The sequence below is a fragment of the Podarcis bocagei genome (assembly GCF_964188305.1).
Source record: "Podarcis bocagei genome assembly, chromosome: 8".
In the NCBI taxonomy this organism is placed as follows: Eukaryota; Metazoa; Chordata; class Lepidosauria; order Squamata; family Lacertidae; genus Podarcis; species Podarcis bocagei.
The window spans coordinates 92971512-92990667 of NC_138133.1; the positions used below are offsets into that span (position 1 = coordinate 92971512).

The window sequence follows — 19156 nt, forward strand, 5'->3', positions numbered from 1 at the left end:
CTAAGCCGCTTCTGGCGAACCAGAGCAGCGCACGGAAACGCCGTTTACCTTCCCATCAGAGCAGTACCTATTTATCTACTTGCACTTTTGGTGTGCTTTCGAACTGGAGGTGGGCAGGAGCAGGGACAGAGCAAGGGGAGCTGATTCGAACCACCGACCTTCTGATCGGCAAGCCCTAGGCTCTGTGGTTTAACCCACAATGCCACCCGCGTCCCTAAGGCCTACAAAGCAGCTCATAAAAATGTAAGAAATTGTGTACATCCAATAAAAAACAATTCAAGTGGATCAAAGAAGATAAAGGAGCAGAGTAGCCATAAAATTATAACGTCAATCTAGCCAGCGCTTTGAATTGTGCTTGGATATGAACTAGCAGCTAATGTAGACAGAAGAACGGCGGAATAAAATAACCCAGGTCTTGAGCTCCCAAGAGGAGCCTGGTCACAGCGTTCTGAGATGCTAAACATGTTCAGAAGCAGGACCATGCGCCAACCCAGCCTAGATGTGATGACGACGGCAGGTGCGACTCTGGACAGCTCTGCCTTCCGCAGGACAAGTTGCATCAGGTGCACAAACCACAGCTGTGCTCAGGCACTCCTGGCCAACGTTGCTCCAAGGTCCTAGGAGCACCCCAGATGGAGAGGAGCCCCTCATCCCAAAACCTGGACCAGCATCCCTGTGTCTTGCTTGGATTAGTGGGTGATGATCGTCTTATGGGCTGGGCCCCTTCTAATGCCTGGATCCAGCACAGTTTCAATTCCTGGAATAGCCAGGTTAGCTTCCTAGTGAGGTAATGGCCCTCTCCGTGTGGGCCGTTAAGGTAACAAAGGAAGTGGCTGTGTGCCAGAAACCAAATGGGTGGGGCCCCTCCCTTCCCTCAAAGACAAAGGCCAGAGTTGCAAGTTGCTTTTTCAAGCTGGAAGCTGGCAGGCTGCAGGTTGAGCTCTGCCTGATTTCAGTTGTGTCTATGGGAAATGCAAGACCCTCTTGGGGTGTTAATGCTGTGAACTCCTCCATCGCAGGTTCAAGTGGTGTACACATAAGCAAGAGATCCCAAAGCCACCGCGGTCTCTGCTGCCCTGCATTCCAAAGGAAACAAACCCTGGAAAAGTACCTGGAACACCTGAAATTTCATGCCGCCCAGAGATTGGGGTGGTGTGCAACAATAGTCACAATATTTACCTCCATTCTATGAAAATCTTCACCTTCCTGCTTTGTGCAAACAGGAATATTGGCTCGCTCACGGTGAGTGGGATAAATCCCTTCTGGGTAGAAATAGCCCCCCCCCCCGGAATGCTTTCCAGCCAGTGACACCCCAGAATACACAGGACACACCTCTTGCCCAAGGCTAGGCATCTAGGAGGGATTGTTGGATTAATCTGCCAGGTGTGTGCATGGAAAACGCCACAGAAAAGTCTCCAAAGCTGTCTCTGGGATTTTGAAGGCCCTGAATCGCAGCCAGTTGTTTTAAAAAAGGCCAAGCCTGGGCATCTAAGTGCAAGCGCCCAAACTGGCAAGATGGTGCCAGCAGCTGGCACATACAAAGACGTGTCTGTTCATCTCCTTCTCTGCCGGAGGCCAAACCTGGCCCTTGATTTGCCAGTCTTGTTTTAAAGATAAAAAAGGCAGAGTATAAACATCCTAACAAGCAAAGACTGAAATAAATCTTTCCAATTGTAGTCACAGAAAGCAATTTGGGGTCAAACTGAAGAACTAATTAGTTTCTCCTGCTGCAGGAGGAAGGATGGGCAGGGTCTGGGTGGGGGGTGGCAGAGCATTTGCCCCCAGTGCCATCCAGGCCCATTCACGTCTGTTTGGGGGCAAGCAGATACAAGCCACAGGGCCAGGCAGTGGGTGAAGACCCCCCCCAGCCACCGCAGCTACTTACGCTCGGGTATTCTCTTCCTCAACATGGCATTGGTTTCTCCGAGCCGCAGGATGGCACGCTTCCTGTCACAACAAGGGCATGGGTTTACCAAGAGCAGCAGAAGTCCATGGAAATGGCACTTGCCCCGTGCACAGCCTGTGATCCGTTGTGCGGGGAGCAGGCACAGGTGAGGCCAGGCTCACCCGCTGCACTTTTAGGAAGACACCACATGTGAGAGAAGCAGCTGTGAGCCTGGCTGTGCCGGGCGCCGGGGGTGACCGAGTAACGCGGTCCAGGTCCGGTCCCGAATCCGAAGGTTCCACTAGGAGTCAGTCCAACAGGGTTGAGGCAGGAAACCAGGCAGGATCCGGCATACAGCAATGTAGCTCCCGCAACCTGGGGCAAGGTCTGATAGCCTTTTATCTCTGACGGGCTAACGGCCGGTCCTGATCCCCTGGCAACTCACCTCCCTGTCTCGCCCGAAGGCGAGCACTCCTCCTGCGAGTACTCAGGTCTCTCCTTCTCTCAGACCTCAGTCTCTGCAGCTCGGGAGACGTCGGTGGGTGACTAGACCCAGAGGCCGCCTCAGCATCCCCTGACCCAACCAGTAGTGGAGCAGCTGTAAGTGATGGCCCAGCTGGAGGCAACAAGGTCATCCCCACATCTTGAGCTAGGGCAGGATCAGGCCCCTGACTCGGCCCAGCTGGTGCTTGTTGCAGGGGAACCTGTGCAGACTGGGGCTCTTCAGAATCAGGCCCCAGACTCGGTTCCTATGCTGCCTGAGGCAAAGGATCCAGTGAAGAATGAGACTCCTCTGGTTCCGAGTACGAGCCCGAGTCCCAGGCCATCACACCGGCCTAGACTGGGGGCAGCGTTGTAGAGAGAGAAACACCCCCCCCCAAAGTTCCAGAGTTGTTGGATCCTTCTATACTCTACCACAGCCACGGAAAGCCTGTGCCCCCCCCCACTTGGGTCTTGCTCTGGGGCTCCCACTCCCATCACCATCCCTGACTTTTAGCCCTGGTGGTTGGGGAAGCTGGAGTCCAGCAACCTCTGGAGGGCCACACAGGACCCCCAGCCCTTCACTGCTCCCAGAAATCTGTGGGGAGGACAGACAGAATCATTCTGCCAAGCTTGGGGGAACTGATCTGGGAGGCGGCAGCAGCACCCAGAAAAGCCATGTGTTTGCCTGGGCTTCCTCAAGTGTCCCATGGTGTAACAGCCCCTCTTACTTCTTAATGGGAGGCAAGGCCATGACAGTGTCCTTGGGCGAGATCAGCGAAGAAGAGACCAGCTGCTTCATCTCCTCCAGCTCCTTCTCCAGCTGCTTCTCCACAAAGTAATGGATGGCGTCAATGGGGCAGACGGGCTGCATCCAAAACTGAGCCGCCTCCGCCTGCAAGAGGAGAGCAGCCCTGAGAGTCCCTGGCGTGGCCCCTTCCCTCACCCCGGGGGTCAGCAGGGGGCTTTGGCGGGGGGGGGGCAAAGCTGGGCCTGGACAGGAAGCACCGGGACCCTTGTGCTTCCTCTCCATAAGGGTCCAGTCTCTGGGCTGCTGTGTCCGGAGCCCAGCTTGGGAGGAGGAAGAAGCAGGTGGGGGGAACCTGAGTCTGGGGGCCAGGGGGGTCTCCCCTTTCCACTCCACCAACAAGGGGCTTTCTGAACTGGTGGCCTCACCTCCTTTTTATTATTATTAATTCATCTTTATTGATTTAAAATATCATCTTACATATGTATTACAGACAGTTACATCAAAATTAAACACAAGAATATAATAGAAAAAAGATAAAGAAAATAAAAATAAAAAACAAAAAAGAGTTAACAATAAGAAATGAATATTGGTTATAACATCCTGTCTTTTCTAATAAAGTCTTCTGAAAGAGACTTCCAATCCTTCTCGTTGTACTTTTTCTATTGTCAGTTTTATCACACAGTTTGTTTTATAACTTTTCCTGTATATTCATCTAGTATATTTATTCCATTTGTTTATTATATACAAGTATCATTCAGTTCTGCTAGGATGTCATTGTTACAATATAATCTTATATATTCTTTGAATAATCTCCATTCTTTGAATATTTTTTGATTTGGGGCTCCTCTGGCTTTTCCGGTCAGCTTTGCTAATTGAAAGTACTCTAGCATGAGTGATTGCCAATCTATTATACTTTCTGAACCGGTGGCCTCACCTCCGGGCTTCCTGACTCCTCCGTCTCTGGCTGCTCTGCATCGTCCGTGACGTCACCACTCTTTGGCTCCTAAGTCAGAGGAAAACGCACCAGTCAGAGTCCAATTGGGCAAATGTTTCTGACACATGGAAAAAACATGGCAGGATATCTCCAGTTACAGGGAACCAGGCAGAGGGCCTTCTCGGTGGTGGCGCCCGCCCTGTGGAACGCCCTCCCATCAGATGTCAAGGAGATAAACAACTATCTGACGTTTAGAAGACATCTGAAGGCTGTTTAGGGAAGTTTTTAATGACTGATGTTTTAATGTATTTTTAACCTTTTGTTGGAAGCCGCCCAGAGTGGCTGGGGAAACCCAGCCAGATGGGCGGGGTAGAAATAATAAATACCGTATTTTTCGCCCTATAGGACGCACTTTCCCCCCTCCAAAAATGAAGGGGAAATGTGTGTGCATCCTATGGGGCGAATGCAGGCTTTCGCTGAAGCCTGGAGAGTGAGAGGCGTCGGTGCGCACCGACCCCTCTCGCTCTCCAGGCTTCAGGAAGCTCTGCGCAAGCCTTGGGAGACCGGCTCCAAGGGTTGCGGAGAGCTGCCTCTATCCCGAAGCCTGGGCGCGCTGAGCAGTTGCACCCGGGCTTCGGGTAGCTCTGCGCAAGCCGTGGGAGGGCTCCCACGGCTTGTGGAGAGTTGCCTGTTCTGGGGGCTGGGGTCGGGGGAAGCTCGGGCTTCCCCCACCCCAGCCCCGTGCCTGGAGGGGAAATAAAATTTTCCACCTTTATTTCCCCCCCAAGAAACTAGGTGCGCCCTATGGGCCGGTGCGCCCTATGGAGCGAAAAATGCGGTAATAAATTCTTGTTGTTGTTGTTATTCCGTCTCATGTTCAGGGTTTCAGGCAACTTAGATCAGGAGGCTTGCAAGTCTTCTCCAGGCCTCACTGTCTTATTTATGGAAGATCCCTTTTCATTTATTATTTCTGTTATTTATATATAATAGAAGGTGGCCTACAGATGAACTAAGAACAGCTGAAAACTTAGAAAAACAACCACTAAAAACAATTCAACATTAAAACTCTCTCTCTATAAAATCTCATTTAAAAACCTCATTAAAAATGACAGATACTCTTACCCTTATCCATCTATTACAAAACCATAATTACCATAAATAATTGAACATTACAAGTGTCATTGCAACCCTGCCAAAGATTTTAACTGTTTAAGGTAAAGGTAAAGGTACCCCTGCCCATACGGGCCAGTCGTGTCCAACTCTAGGGTTGTGCGCCCATCTCACTTAAGAGGCCGGGGGCCAGCGCTGTCCGGAGACACTTCTGGGTCACGTGGCCAGCGTGATGAAGCTGCATCTGGCGAGCCAACGCAGCACACGGAATGCCGTTTACCTTCCTGTTGGTAAGCAGTCCCTATTTATCTACTTGCACCCGGAGGTGCTTTCGAACTGCTAGGTTGGCAGGCACTGGGACCGAACGACAGGAGCTCACCCCGCCGCAGGGATTCGAACCGCCGACCATGCGATCGGCAAGTCCTAGGCACTGAGGTTTTACCCACAGCGCCACCCGCATCCCTTTAACTGTTTACAGGGTCTTTTAAATAAATTACAAATTTACTCCAATCTCTAGAAGATACTTGATCTTCCTGGTTTCGGTAAAAGATGCAGTAAACCTAAATTTAAATATGGAACCCATGGAGGGAGGGGAGGAGGTCTGAAGGTTCAAAAGAACCTTGTACTTTAATGTTTGAAATGGTTTTGTTTTATATGTATAAAATTATCTAAAACTCAATGACAGATAGTCAACCATCCAAGTTCACTCTTAGAGGGAATGTTTATAGCAGGTACCTTTTGTTAGACAACAAGGGGCATTTTGGGTGGTGAGCTCCAGGGGGTCTTCCCGTACCTGTGGACTCTCCTCCTTCCTCGCCCTCTTCTCCTCCGCAAGGGATCTCCTCTCTGCCCTCTTCTTCTTGCCCAGGTCTTTCCCCACCTGGAATGAAGACGCCAAGGAGAGCCTCACTTTGCAGTTCAATACTTGCAGTATGGTAGCTATCAGCTGTTGTGGGCGGCCAGGGGAAAGGATTGGATGTTCCAGCCTGTCTTTTTAGGATATTTGGATTCACGTCTTTTGTCCGATATGCACTGTGGTTTGGTGGAGGGTGACGGGGGAGGGGCACTGTCGCCAAACTACCCCCACCTGCCTAGCTGCCCTCTTTCCTGGGGTGGCCTTGGCTGTCAAGATTCCTCCTGCTCCTTCGTCTCAGCGTTCCCTGTAGAGAACTCAACAGGGAAGGGGAGGACGGGCTGGTCATTGGCTCTGGAGGGTCTCCATGGGAACCACCCGCCACTGGATCGAGCATTCACTCTCTCCTGCAAGCCATCCAGAATAAAGAATAAAATTAAACAGATCTGGCCTCATGGAAGCCGGCAAACCCCTGGAGGGAAAAGAAATGTGACTCATAGAAATGTAAAGTCGGAAGGATCCCAGGGGTCATCTAGTCCAATCCCCTGCAACGCAAGAATCACAGAGGAAGAAGAGGCCCCTCCTTACCTGGCACAGGGACAGCCCCTCGCTCTCAGGTGCCACCCTGCCTGGTTTTGTGGGATTCTTCGGCAGACCTTACCTCTTTGTAGCTCTCGGGGGAATATTTCCCCTCCAGCCGCCTCTCCTGGTCCACGCTAGAGCCGCTCCACTCCTGGGTCAGACAGAGAAGATATACCAAGGGGCTTTTGAGGGGTGGTTGGAGGGTTAGCCTTTGGCCAACCTGGCATCCCCCAGAGGTTTTGGACAGGTGGCTGATGGAAGCTGCAAGAGCTGCCTGGAAGGAACAGCTGCCCCTCCAGGCACCCAACCTGGGCTGGCTTCACAAGATTCCTCTGTAAGCCTCCTCACCTCTTGGTAGCTTTCCGGAGAGGACATCTTGCTCTCCGTCTCCATGGTGGAGCGTCTCTTCTGCTGGAACAAGGACGACAACATGTGAGTCAGAGCCCAGCTTGGAAATCACTTAGCATGCGTTTCAACCTCTGTAAGCCTCCTCACCTCTTGGTAGCTTTCCGGAGAGGACATCTTGCTCTCCGTCTCCATGGTGGAGCGTCTCTTCTGCTGGAACAAGGACGACAACATGTGGGTCAGAGCCATAGCTGTCAACTTACAGATTTGAAAATAAGGGACCAGCAGCCTCAGAAATAAGGGATCAGCAGCCAAAATAAGGGATTTCCCTGGCACAGGTATGTTCAACTTCTGAGCCCCTCCGAGCCAAAGGCAGAAAGCCCAGCCAGCAGCCAAACGAAGCCTCAAGCGGTGGTTCCCACAGCACAGCAACCCGGCAAAGGGGATGCAGCAAGGAAAACCACCATCATCTTTCCACTGGGAAGCGCTGAGCAAAGGCTAGTCTCCAGGCAACGCGGCCGATTTGATCGGCACAAGGCATGCAAGCTCCATCCCCCAGTCGTTCTTAGACTCCTTATTGGGTGAGCAACGCAGCCAAGCAACACAGTTGGAGTCTCCCTCCTCCCTGGCCGGCAGGGAGGGAGGGAGAGGAGCTGCTTCCTTTGAAACCCGGGAAATTTAAGGGACATCATCAATAAGGGACAGCAGCGGGACACGGCGCTGGGATAATGGACTTTCCCGCCAAATAAGGGATGGTTGACAGCTATGGTCAGAGCCCAGCTTTGAAATCACTTAGCATGTGTTTCAAGCACTGTGGCTAGATAGGCAATGGGTTATTAATTTCAGTTGATATCTAAATTATATATACCGTATTTTTCGCCCCATAAAATGCACTTCTTTCCTCCTAAAAAGTAAGGGGAAATGTCCGTGCGTCTTATGGGGCGAATGTGTGGTTGATCGCTGGCTCCCTTTTTGCCCCCTTGCCCAGGCCTCCATCGTTGAGTGTTCTGCAGACGGAGGCTGTTTGTTTCCCCAGTGACATGTGACTGGCTGATTAGATTATCTGTCCGGAAATTGTAGAAACGGCTCCCTTTCCTTTCCTAAAGAAGTAGCAGAACTGTGAGTTGAACCCCATAAAAACAAGATTTTTTTCCCTTTGCAAAGTAAGCTCAACAACTTTGAGCTGATCCTCAAAAAAGGGGCTTTTCCCCTTTGCGAAAGAAGCTGCACAACTGTGAGCTGATCCCCCCCAAAATGGGGCTTCCCCCCTTTCCTCCTCTAAAAACTAGGTGCATCTTATGGAGCAAAAAATACGGTGATTTTCAGACATCTTTCTTTTTAGATATTGTAATGGACGGACTGTGATTTCATTTGCTTTTTTTGTAATTGCCTGGAGTATCGATAAACAAGGCGGAGTAGAAAATTTAAAAAACCTGGATGATCTGGGGGGCTCTGAAGGATGGAGACCCCCTGGGTGGGGGGACAAGGGAACTAAGCTGAGAGGTGCAGGAAGGTGGGGGCAAAGGAGGAAGAGGAGGAGGAGGAGGAGGAGGAGGACTGTTAAGTTGTGGACGAACATATCAGACGACACAGCGATTCTTCAAACAGCTCTTCTTTATTCCGAGGCCAGAACAGAACTGAACTGAACTGAACTGAAGGGCTCAGTCAGCCTGCTTATATAGAGCTCCAGTACAACAGTTACTGTAGCAACTTTCTAAAACTATCCAATCATTGAATGTCACTTTCGATCCTTCATTTGCATACAAACTATCCAATCACTGAACATCACTTTCGATCCTTCATTTGCATAACTATCTACAGTATCCCACTGCTGGCACAGGGTGAGAACTTCAGTACATAACACGGAGGAAGGTGAGAACTGCCCTCACCCTTCCTCGTTCCCACAATAATCAGCAAAGACCAGGCTGGACGCACAAAACTTCTTACCTTCTGGAAAGGTTTAAAGGAATAATGCCTTCTGGATGGAACCTTCTGCGCCAAAAGCTGAGCTCTGTGCTCCTGGGAGGAAGACAATCATCAGGTGCCGCTTCCAGCGTGGAGAAAAGAGTGTTTGTTTGTTGCCCAAAGGGCAAATCCCTTTGCTGTGCAAAAACGTGGCCTGGGACCCCACCCCAGGCCCCCACTGGAGGCAGCTTTCAAAAGCAGGAGCCCCTGGGTCGTGGGCAGGCAGAGGGACACATGGACCCGTAATATATATATTTTTAAGTGACAAGTTTCGGGTGAGGTCTTTGGGGCCCACCAAATAAAAACCTTTTGGTGTCGCAGTATCCTAGCAGGTGATCTATAGAAATAGTCAGTGAAAAATGGCTTTTAGTTCATTTTTCTCAGGAAATAATTAAGCTTTTTTTATTTTAAAAAAGCACATTTGGGGTGTAGCTAAAAGCTTTTGGTGTCATAGCATCCCAGCAAGGGATCCACAGGAGGAGTTGATTTCTTTTTAATGGCAAATTGGAGGGGGCATAAAAATATTAATTTTAATATTTTGTTGAAAGCTACTCAGAGTGGCTGGGGAAGCCCAGCCAGATGGGCGGCGTATAAATATATTATTATTATTATTATTATTATTATTATTATTATTATTATTATTATTATTATTATTACAGTGGTGCCTCGCAAGACGAAATTAATCCATTCCGAGAGTATCTTCGTCTAGCGGTTTTTTGGTCTTGCGAAGCAACCCAATTAGCGGCTTAGCGGATTAGCGCTATTAGCGGTTTAGCGGCTATTAAAGGCTTAGCGGCTTAGCGGCTTAGCTGCTAAAAGGCTATTAAAGGCTTAGCGGCTTAGAAAAAGGGGGGGAGCGGAAAAAAATCTCAAGACTTGCAAGACATTTTCGTCTTGCGAAGCAAGCCCATAGGGAAATTCGTCCTGCGAAGCGCATTGAAAAATGGAAAACCCTTTCGTCTAGCGGGTTTTCCGTCTTGCGAGGCATTCCTCTTGCGGGGCACCACTGTATTATTATTATTTTGCAGCGGGGGGGGGGAGGTGAGTCATTCCTGCTTAAAATGCTGGCAGATTAGAGGCGGTTAAGTGGAGCATCTATAGGCTGGCACATCAACCATATTCTCCTAATCGATTCTCCCTGACATTTGGACTGGATTCTGGTGCTATAGCGTGGGCTCCTGGCTGCTGAGGGTGGAATCCAGCTGGTGCCTTAAGGCGGAGCAATGAATGTAAAACTCTCCCTTGTCCAACATACTGGCATCTACACACACAATCGCACCCCTTCGCAAGAGTCACTGCCACAGTTCAAGATCAAGATTCCAGCCTGGCTAAATCACTCAAGGAGCTCATAGCTCCCAAGGGCCAGATAGAGAGGCCCAAGGGGGCCATATTTGAAGTTCCCAACCTCTGCAGTTCACTGGGCTGAAAGCCTTCATGAAAGTTAGCTTTTTAGCTGAAGGTTGTACTCAGCCGATGTAAGCCAGACCTTCCTCTCTGACGAAGGGAGATAATTCCAGCTGCCCAGACAGCTCAAGTGAGGAAGCTGCTGGCTGGGGAACTTCACTGGCAAATGGCTGGTTTCTTCCCAGAGGAGGGAACCTTCCTTTCTGAGCCGCAAGAGAAAAGGCCAGGAGAGAATGGGTGCGTTGCAGATTTCAGCCTGGCTCCTGCTTGCGGAGTTTGACAGATTCTGTAGCGGGGGGCGGGGGGGGGGGCAGGCTGGAGCCAGGTGACCCCTCCCCGGCCGAAGGAAGAGAGAAGGGGGAAGAGGCACACCTTGAGCTCCTGCATCTTCCCTCCCAGCCACTGGTCGCAGGTTCTTCGCATCGTCTCTTTGGAGTCGCTCGCCTTCACCGGCCAGGAGCTCAGCTCCTTGGTGAAATAGCTGTGGGGGTCCTGGATTCCCACCTCCTGCATCAGCTTGTGAATGACGACCCTGACAGGAGAAAGAGGCAGCTGGGCTCACGCTGCAAGGCGGGGGAATTGCACCCACATGACCACGCCACCACATTTGCTGACCTGAGCCATAAAATACCTGTCAGAGCAATGAGTTAGAGGCATGTTTTCCCTTAAACACCCCTTCCCCCTGCCGGTTGCTGTCCACCTGCTCTTTGAGAATGTGCATCTAGGCAAGGGTGGAAGGAAGGGGGTGGTCTCTGCTGCCTGTAACTTGCTAACTGAAGGCAAACATGAGGGAACAGATTTGGGCGGGCAATTTGCAAATCCACGTGGTCCTAAAACCTGATTTCAAAACCATGTGGATAAAAGAAGCTGTGCTGAAATCAGTTCACCTGTGGCGTGTGTTTTGTTTCCCTTTAAACAAAACTTCAACACAGCCCTTGCAGTAAAATCTTTTAAGATCGTTTTCCTTTAAAGAGGGGGGTTTTTGTTTCTTGAGAGAGCAACCAAGATGGAGGCAGCCAGAGCAGCTGGCAACTTTGAAAAGCTGGACACACTGTCCTGAAGCCTTTTGTTCCCTCTGCCCCCCTTAAGGCTGAGGCTTCTACCAGTGACTCCCCCCCCCCCGGCCCTTACTTGTCTGGGGTGTAAGCCTGCATGTAAAAGGTCATGAGCTCCACTATCAGGTCCTTGCTGTCCTTGTCCATCTTCACGAGGGTCTGCAAGGTGCCCAGAATGAACTTCCGATGCCTCCTTTCCTGGAATGAGAAGACAAGGGCATCTTGGCAGGCAGACACAGGAGCCCACAAAGCCAGCAGTGCCTACTCTGGCTGGCAGTGGCTCCCCACGGGCTTTGGCAAAGAGAGGAGGAGAGACAGAGGTCTTTTCCAAACTCCCTAACCTGGAGATGACGAACCTGGGTGTGGGGGGATGTCTTGGATATGCAAAGCAGCTGCCCTGAGATACAGCATTCCTGGATTGCAGGGGGTTGGGCTGAATGACCTTTGGGGTCCCCTCCAATGATACAATTCTATGGCCCTGCAAGTCACTCCTGGGTCTGGCCAGCAGGGAAGTTGAAATCTCTTGACAGCCGGGGAGCCTCCCTCTCTGGTGGGGTGAAGGGGGGCACATTCCATCTGGCACGCACAACACTGGGGACTTGCTGGCTGTGGGAAGAGCTGCCTTTTGCGCACAATCTCTTTCCCCTCCTGGGAAAATACAGTTTCCACCAGAAGGAAAGAACTGTCTTCAGGAACGACATCTGCAGCCCTTGCAACCGCTGGCTCCCCTTCCTCCCCTTGTTGCTTTGCTTCAAAAACATCTCCCACCCCTTTAAAAGTTCCCTTGGGCCTAAGCACCTTCTCCACCAGACCCAGTGGGGAGGAGAAGAAGAGAAGAAGAAGAGTTTGGATTTGATATCCCGCTTTATCACTACCCAAAGGAGTCTCAAAGCGGCTCACATTCTCCTTTCCCTTCCTCCCCCACAAGGTGAGTGGGGCTGAGAGACTTCAGAGAAGTGTGACTGGCCCAAGGTCACCCAGCAGCTGCAGGTGGAGGAGCGGAGACGCGAACCCGGTTCACCAGATTACGAGTCCACCGCTCTGAACCCCTACACCACACTGGCTCTCAAAAGGAGGTCCCACCTTCCTTCTGAGGGGCTGCTAAAGACCAGAAACTTTAGCCAGCGGCTGGGGACAGTGGAAGGCCAGCCTTCCGCGCATGCGTGTGTATGTGTTCCCCCAGCAGAATATGCAAGACAAGATCTGCACGGCAGCACAAAGCGAGGAGCCCAGAGTGACCCTCACCCGGAGGGAAGGAGGGTCGTCCCTCTTGTTCAACACCTGGATAAAGGTGCTGCAGACCAGCTCGTTCATCCGATTCCCCATGTCGTCCTTCAGGCTGGCGATGGCTGAAACCAGCTCTGCCTTTTGGCCAAAGTCTCTGGTGGTAACCAAGAAGGCCATCATCTTCGTCAAGAACTCGTTCAAGGTCATCTCCGGCGGAAAGCCCTGGTGAGAGGGAAGGGAAGCTGCCTTGCGGGGGTTTGGACCAGGCGACCCAGGGGGTCCCTCCCAATTCGAGGATTCTAGGAGTGCCTCTGAGCTGATGCCCTTCCTCCGGGAGGACCAGAAGAGCCTGCTGGGTCTTGAAAGAGCAAAAGAAATGGCCCCAGCAGTCGCAGGAGCTGCGGGAGGCTAACTTACCCAAAGGCAAGGTGCACACAGCCTGCCCCAGACCCACACGCTGCCCCAGAGGAATCTGCTCATTCAGACCACCCTCTCACCCTCCCATAGAGATAAAATGTGCACAGCTTATCTTCTCTCTCTGGGGGTCTCTAGCAGCAAATGTTCTACCAGTGAGTAACAGTCCTCCTTCCCTCTAAGGTGAAAACCTAATGTTACTTTTACAACACCCCAACCTTCCAAAACTGGCTAGTTCTTTTGCAATGGGAGTTTAGGAATAACTATGGAGGTGGAAACAGCCTCTGAATACCCTTCTGGCCATTGGGACCACTGGCAAAGAGATGGAGCTTCTCTTTACACTGGCCCAGACAACCACCCCCCATCGCCATTAAGAAACGGGGGCTTATCGGTCTCAAATTCCCATAAAGGGGAGGCATCCCCTCAACTTCCTCTGTCTCCTCAGAACCATCCAAAGAGGCGAGGAAAGAAGCTCACTCTCGCTCTCTCTGAATCTTTTCTGCACAGTACTCTGCACATCCTCTGAAACCCAAGACTCACTCAAGCAGGTGAAACGCAACTAGCTAAGTTATATGTCGTCTGTGAGCGAAATATTGTCACCTTTCCCTTTTCTTTGCTTCTCTCCCCTCACATTTCCCAAATAAAATTGTTTATACTTTGATATTTGACTTCACTGGATTACACAGGAATTTGGAGTCTCTCGTTAAAATTATTCCCCATGTGATAGGTGGCATGGCTGTTAAGCTTTCTCTCGTTCTCTCTCTCACACACAGTTGTTCTGTTCTGCATCCTCTGGGCTTTCAAAACACAAATCTAAAGCTCTTTTTCATTTGACCTTTCTAGAGCTTAAGGGAGGGGTCCTTGTCAGCGGGGTTTAGAGATCCCTTCAGATCACAGTTGGACAGCAAAGTCGTTTCCAGGCTAGTCGGTTCTGTCCGGACACTGAGGTCCAGCTCCGAGGGCCTTCTGGCAGTTCCCTCGCTGTGAGAAGCCAAATTACAGGGAACCAGGCAGAGGGCCTTCTCAGTGGTGGCACCTGCCCTGTGGAACGCCCTCCCACCAGATATCAAAGAGAAAAATAACTACCAAACTTTTAGAAGACATCTGAAGGCAGCCCTGTTCAGGGAAGCTCCTAATGTTTAATAGGTTATTGTATTTTAATGCTTTGTTGGAAGCCACCCAGAGTGGCTGGGGAAGCCCAGCCAGATGGGTGGGGTGTAAATAATAAATTATTATTATTGTTCTATATAGGATCAGCCTGTGGTTGCAGGCCTGTTGCCATTCTTTCTTTGGGAGAAGACCATTTACAGGAAAAGTGGCTCTGCCAGTAGAGGAAACCTTTGTATTCCAGGTCTGTGGCAAGCAGAGCCCCAGCTATACAAGGGAGGGGGCAGGGAGAAGGTCCCGTGGGCAGCAGGACTCCTTGTCCTTCAGCCTCTCACCTCAGGAAAAAGCTCTTGGAACCACAGCTTGTCCAGGAATGGCAAGACAAAGCAGGGAGGCTCTTTCTTTGGCTCTGGGTATTGAGATTCATCCAGCTGCGTCAGGAAGGTCTCAGGAAGATCCACCTGGAATAAAGAGGAGGAACCATTTTTCACAATGTTCCTCCAAAACATTGCCAAAAATGCCAGTTTCCCATAAACCCGTTAGAGTGGTTAATATGCATTCCTTTCTAAATTAACCATAGTTACCATGGACCAAATTTTCTCCATTCAGATATAGGCAGATATATGCTTCCCCACATTTTTAGCTATTTGTATCTTAGCAGCAGTTATAAGGTTAAACACAGTTTCTTGACCATTTTCTGGAATAACATATTTTACATAATATTTAGTAGAAATGTTTTTTGTCCAATGGTATGTGACATCCTAATAGATATAATAGCCTGAACCAATTTCCAGAATATTTATGAGAACAATTCCAGATGTATATGTAATTTGCTTTATTTAATCCACATCGCTGACATTTTATCCGATCCTAACTTACCTATTAAGTTCAATTTCTACGGCATTAAATACTTTAAGCTATTTATCTTTTGTTTGTTTTGTTTATTTAAAACAAAACAAAATGAGGAGAAACCAAAGGAGACCCACACAGAGAGAGAGAAACAGCCTGACTTGGAGGTCCCTTGCTTATGGGTCCCTTGCCACACAGAACCCTCTCAGGACATCCCTTGCCAGCAGCAGGAGAGAGGCAGGACCATCCCAGGTAAGGAAGAGGTGCCTGCTTACCTGTTTTGTACTCGGTTTGATGATGCTGATCTCTTCAGAAACCCGTGTCCTGGGCTCCTCTTCCTCCTTCCACACTGGGACCGTTCTCAAGTGGCTTTCTGTCTCCTTGCAAAAGCAGAAGGGAAAGTGCAGGCCCCCTCGGCCAAGAGGAGACCCCCCCCCTTGTGTCCCACAGTGCCCCACCCACAGACAGCCTCCTGAGACTGCCACCCTTCCCAAGCTAAGCAGGTCTGAACCAGGACAGGTTCCAAGTGGGAGGCCAATTTGGAGCCCTCAGGCACGTCCAACAGGTAGATTGCGATCTACTGGTAGATCACTGGACGTCTGTGGTAGATCACCGGTAGATCACTGGCTCCCCCCAAAGAAGCCAAACAACTTTGAAGTTGCTTGAAGTTGTTTCCCCCAAAGAAGCTCAACAAGTTTGACCTGAACCCCAAAAACTGGGGTAGATCACTGCCAGGATTTAACTCTTGGGAGTTGGCCACCCCTGGCCTAGAGGGAAGACCAGCAGTTAGAGCTAAGCTGAAGCAGCAAGCAAGCAGGCATTGCCTTGTGGTTTTGCCCCAGGGTGTCTCAAACGTGTCTTGCACGCTTCCTGCCAAGGCTTGTCCTCGCTGGGTGCTGAGTCTGTTTCCTGCCTGCTCCTTTCACAGGCTTCCAGGCAGGGTCCCCCCGAGAGCGCAGCCCAGGCCCCCAGCCTCCCCCCAGAGCAAGCCCGGCACTGAGGGTGCAGGGGGGACGCCCTGCTCGGCCTTACCGGCTCCACCACCTTCACGAGTCTCTCATCTGTCTCATCCGCCAGCATCTCCTGGCTGTGAAACTGCAGGGCAGCCACCGAGTTGGGGATGAAGCCAGACGATAGCCTGGGCAGAGGGGCGTGCTGGCTCTCCAGCTCCTGGCAAGGGAGAGCAAAGCAGTTCAGACAGCAGCCGCCTTCCGCACCCCAACAGCAAACCTTGGGGGCTTGCCCCACCCCTTCTGGAATTTTTGTAAACCTTGTCTCATTGGAAAACTTCATAGGGAATATTGGGTGACTTTTGACAGGTGCCTGTATTTCAGTTCTTGTATTCTTTGGGAAAGTGGGAATTTGCTAAATTCAGCTTTAGGTGTGAGCGGAATTGGATTTCTTCCCCTGCTCCCTCCCATGAAGGTCACGCAGAGCTTGTCAGCCATAGGCACATGCTCTTTTGTGCTCAGGTCTCCCTCGTGGACTAGATGAGCCATGGGCCTGATCCAGCAGCAGGCTCTTCTTACAGAGGTCTGCTTTGAAGGCAGAACCTCCATGCCCAGGAACAGTCTACATCTAAATCCCAGGTAATGGGGGGGCAACGAGGGGAGAACAGTGTTGCATTCAGGTCCTGCTGGGGGGCTTCCCTTAACGCCCATCTGGTTGGCCACTGTGAGAACACAATGCTGGACTAGGTGGGCCTGATCCAGCAGACAGGCTCTTCTTAGCTTCTTATGCCCAGCCAGAGCACACCTAAGCAGTGGTCCCCCAGCTCAGCTTTTCTAGGGAGAGAGAAGCCCCCCCTCGCCCGGCCATGACACTGCCCTGGAAACGCAGCTGCTCAGGGTGCTGCCGGAGAGGAGGAGCATTGCCAACTCTCTGCCTCAGGCCCTGGCAGCAGACTGGCTTGTGGCCTCTCCCCGCAGCCAGAGGAGGAGCAGGAGGACAAGGGGGAGAGGAAGGAGCCAGCGGCCCAGAGAAGCCTCACAACCTGCAGTCTGAAGTATTCCTTGCTGCCGGAAGGCGGCCTCTCAGGAAAGAAGCCCTTGATGAGGACGGAAGATGTCTGGCTCTTCATGCGGGAAACGGAGCCCAGAGACCTGGGCGAAGACTCCTGGCTCCTGGCAGGCGAGGAGGGAGGCAGCTCCTGGCTCCCGACGGGCAGAGATGGATGGGACTCCTGGCTCTTGGCTGCGAAAGATGGAGACGACGTCCGGCTCCTGGCTGGCAAGGGAGGAGAGCCCTGGCTCTTGTCAAGCGACGAAGGAGACCCCTGACTCTTGTCGGGTGATGAAGGAGACCCCTGGCTCTTGTCAAGCGAGAAAGGAGACCCCTGGCTCTTGCCTGGTGACGAAGGAGACCCCTGGCTCTTGTCTGTCGAAGGAGACTCCTTGAAGACGACACTCTAGGCACACAATCCAGGGTCGCCCAGGTGAGGCACGGAGGACACCTGCGTACCCCACTCCTTTCCCCCTCACCTTGCTTGCACCTCCTGCCCCCATCTCCAAAATGCCTCCCGCCAGCCAGGGAACGACACAGGACACAGAACCACCCCAACACCCACCAACGTCCACATCGGGGGCCTCGCCAGCCCCTCCTGCGCTGGAGCCCAAAGACGTAGAATTACACTCACGGTGGGTGGGCCGTTTCTTATACAGGGGAGGGGGAGATTCTCCCTCTGGCAGTGGCTGAGAGAAATGGGGAACTGGGGGGTTGGGGGTTCTGCTGGGCTCTGGGGTGGTGTCAGAACTCCAGCAAAGCTGAGAGTAGGAAGATTCTGGACAAATAAAACAAAGTCCTTCTTCACGCACCACAGAGCGAAACTGTGGAACTCCCTTCCTCATGAGGCAATGATGGCCCCAACCTGTTCATTTCCGTGGTTTGGTTGGAAGTCACTTTGGGTTGCCTTGGGCAGGATAAAGCTTTCGTCAGGGTCCTGAGGAAGGACGTCCCATGAGAGCCGCACCCGCCAATTGCAGCCCCCGAGGGAGGCAGGGATGCGGCAGCAGCAGGTGAGCCAAGGTGGGCCCCCTCTTACCTTCTCGCTCTTGATGGGCTCCCCAGGGAAACTGGGGGTTGAGGACAGTTGTGAAGGGGGTGAGACGGAAGGACGCATTTTGGACTCTTTGATGGCATCCAAGTCTTTATTCAACTGAAGAAGAAGAAGAAGAAGAAGAAGAAGAAGAAGAGGAGGAGGAGGAGGAGGAGGAGGAGGAGTTTGGATTTGATATCCTGCTTTTCACTGCCCTTAAGGAGTCTCAAAGAGGCTCACAATCTCCTTTCCCTTCCTCCCCCACAACAAACACTCTGTGGGGTGAGTGGGGCTGAGAGACTTCAGAGAAGTGTGACTGGCCCAAGGTCACCCGGCAGCTGCATGTGGAGGAGCGGAGACGCGAACCCGGATCCCCAGATTACGAGTCCACCGCTCTGAACCCCTACACCACAGTACACCTAGGGTAAAGGGCAAGGAAAAGGAGGAGCTCAGGTTAACTTTGCAGGCCAAACTCAGAAGGGTCTTTTGTCAGACTTCAGCCCTCTCTTGGGACTATAATGATTATTATTAATGGCCTGCCCTTTACCCTAAGGTTCCTGGGTGGGTTGCAACATTAAAACACAATGTCATTGTGGGCTGGGGCAGGGCGGGGGGGTTCAGTCTGGATGAGGCCCCGAGTCCCTTCCAGTACTTGGAGCCCTGCATGTAGAGAGGGTTAGAGTTCAATAGAATAAATTGCCAAACTAGTCTGACAAGATCCTTTGTAAGACTATTATTACTATTCTTGTTATTCGCTATTAAATTTTTATACCGCTCTTCAACCGAGGGTGGTTTACAATATTAAAATGAAAAAATACATACCATAGTAACAAACAAAAGCAAGGACACCCCGTCTCCCCACTGTTTAAAAAGCCATAGATTGTTTAACTAGCCAAAGGCCTTCGGAGAAGAGGAATGCTTTTGCCTGGCACCTCAAGATAGGTAAGGAAGGCCTCCCTGGGGAGAGCATCCCACAGGTGGGGAGCCACCACAGAAAAGGCCCTCCTGCCATAAAACATGTCTGGCCTGTATTGGTCTCTACAGCCACCGCAGGCGCCAAAACTCTCCAGCGGTTTGACTTTACCCCTGAAGACAGACTCTTCCATGGGCTTCCAAGATAGATGGAGGCAACACACTAGCTGGCCATGGAAGTGTCCTCCT

At 51.3% G+C, this 19156-nt stretch overlaps 1 protein-coding gene and 1 long non-coding RNA gene across 9 annotated transcripts in view; one reads left to right on the forward strand and one right to left on the reverse strand.

Moving 5' to 3' along the window:
- LOC308593217 overlaps positions 1-19156 on the forward strand; it is a 285688-nt gene that overhangs the window by 205524 nt on the left and 61008 nt on the right. The gene's annotated exons all lie outside the window — the stretch shown is intronic.
- The window catches only part of WDR97 (WD repeat domain 97), a 42329-nt gene that overhangs the window by 767 nt on the left and 22406 nt on the right, over positions 1-19156 (reverse strand). The window contains exons 17-32 of one of the 8 annotated variants that reach the window (XM_081204305.1): positions 18002-18115; positions 16955-17368; positions 15994-16131; positions 15237-15341; positions 14448-14573; positions 12610-12813; positions 11441-11562; positions 10682-10841; positions 8888-8959; positions 7091-7150; positions 6944-7003; positions 6675-6746; positions 5954-6040; positions 4051-4119; positions 3097-3260; positions 1886-1947 (exon numbers count right to left, since the gene is read on the reverse strand). In XM_081204305.1, coding sequence (XP_081060431.1) covers positions 1886-1947; positions 3097-3260; positions 4051-4119; positions 5954-6040; positions 6675-6746; positions 6944-7003; positions 7091-7150; positions 8888-8959; positions 10682-10841; positions 11441-11562; positions 12610-12813; positions 14448-14573; positions 15237-15341; positions 15994-16131; positions 16955-17368; positions 18002-18115 — 2029 coding nt within the window. Of the gene's footprint in view, positions 1-1885; positions 1948-3096; positions 3261-4050; positions 4120-5953; positions 6041-6674; positions 6747-6943; positions 7007-7090; positions 7154-8887; positions 8960-10681; positions 10842-11440; positions 11563-12609; positions 12814-14447; positions 14574-15236; positions 15342-15993; positions 16132-16954; positions 17369-18001; positions 18116-19156 lie in introns of all 8 variants that reach the window. The other 7 variants (XM_081204303.1, XM_081204304.1, XM_081204302.1 and 4 more) reach the window with 7 other exon arrangements.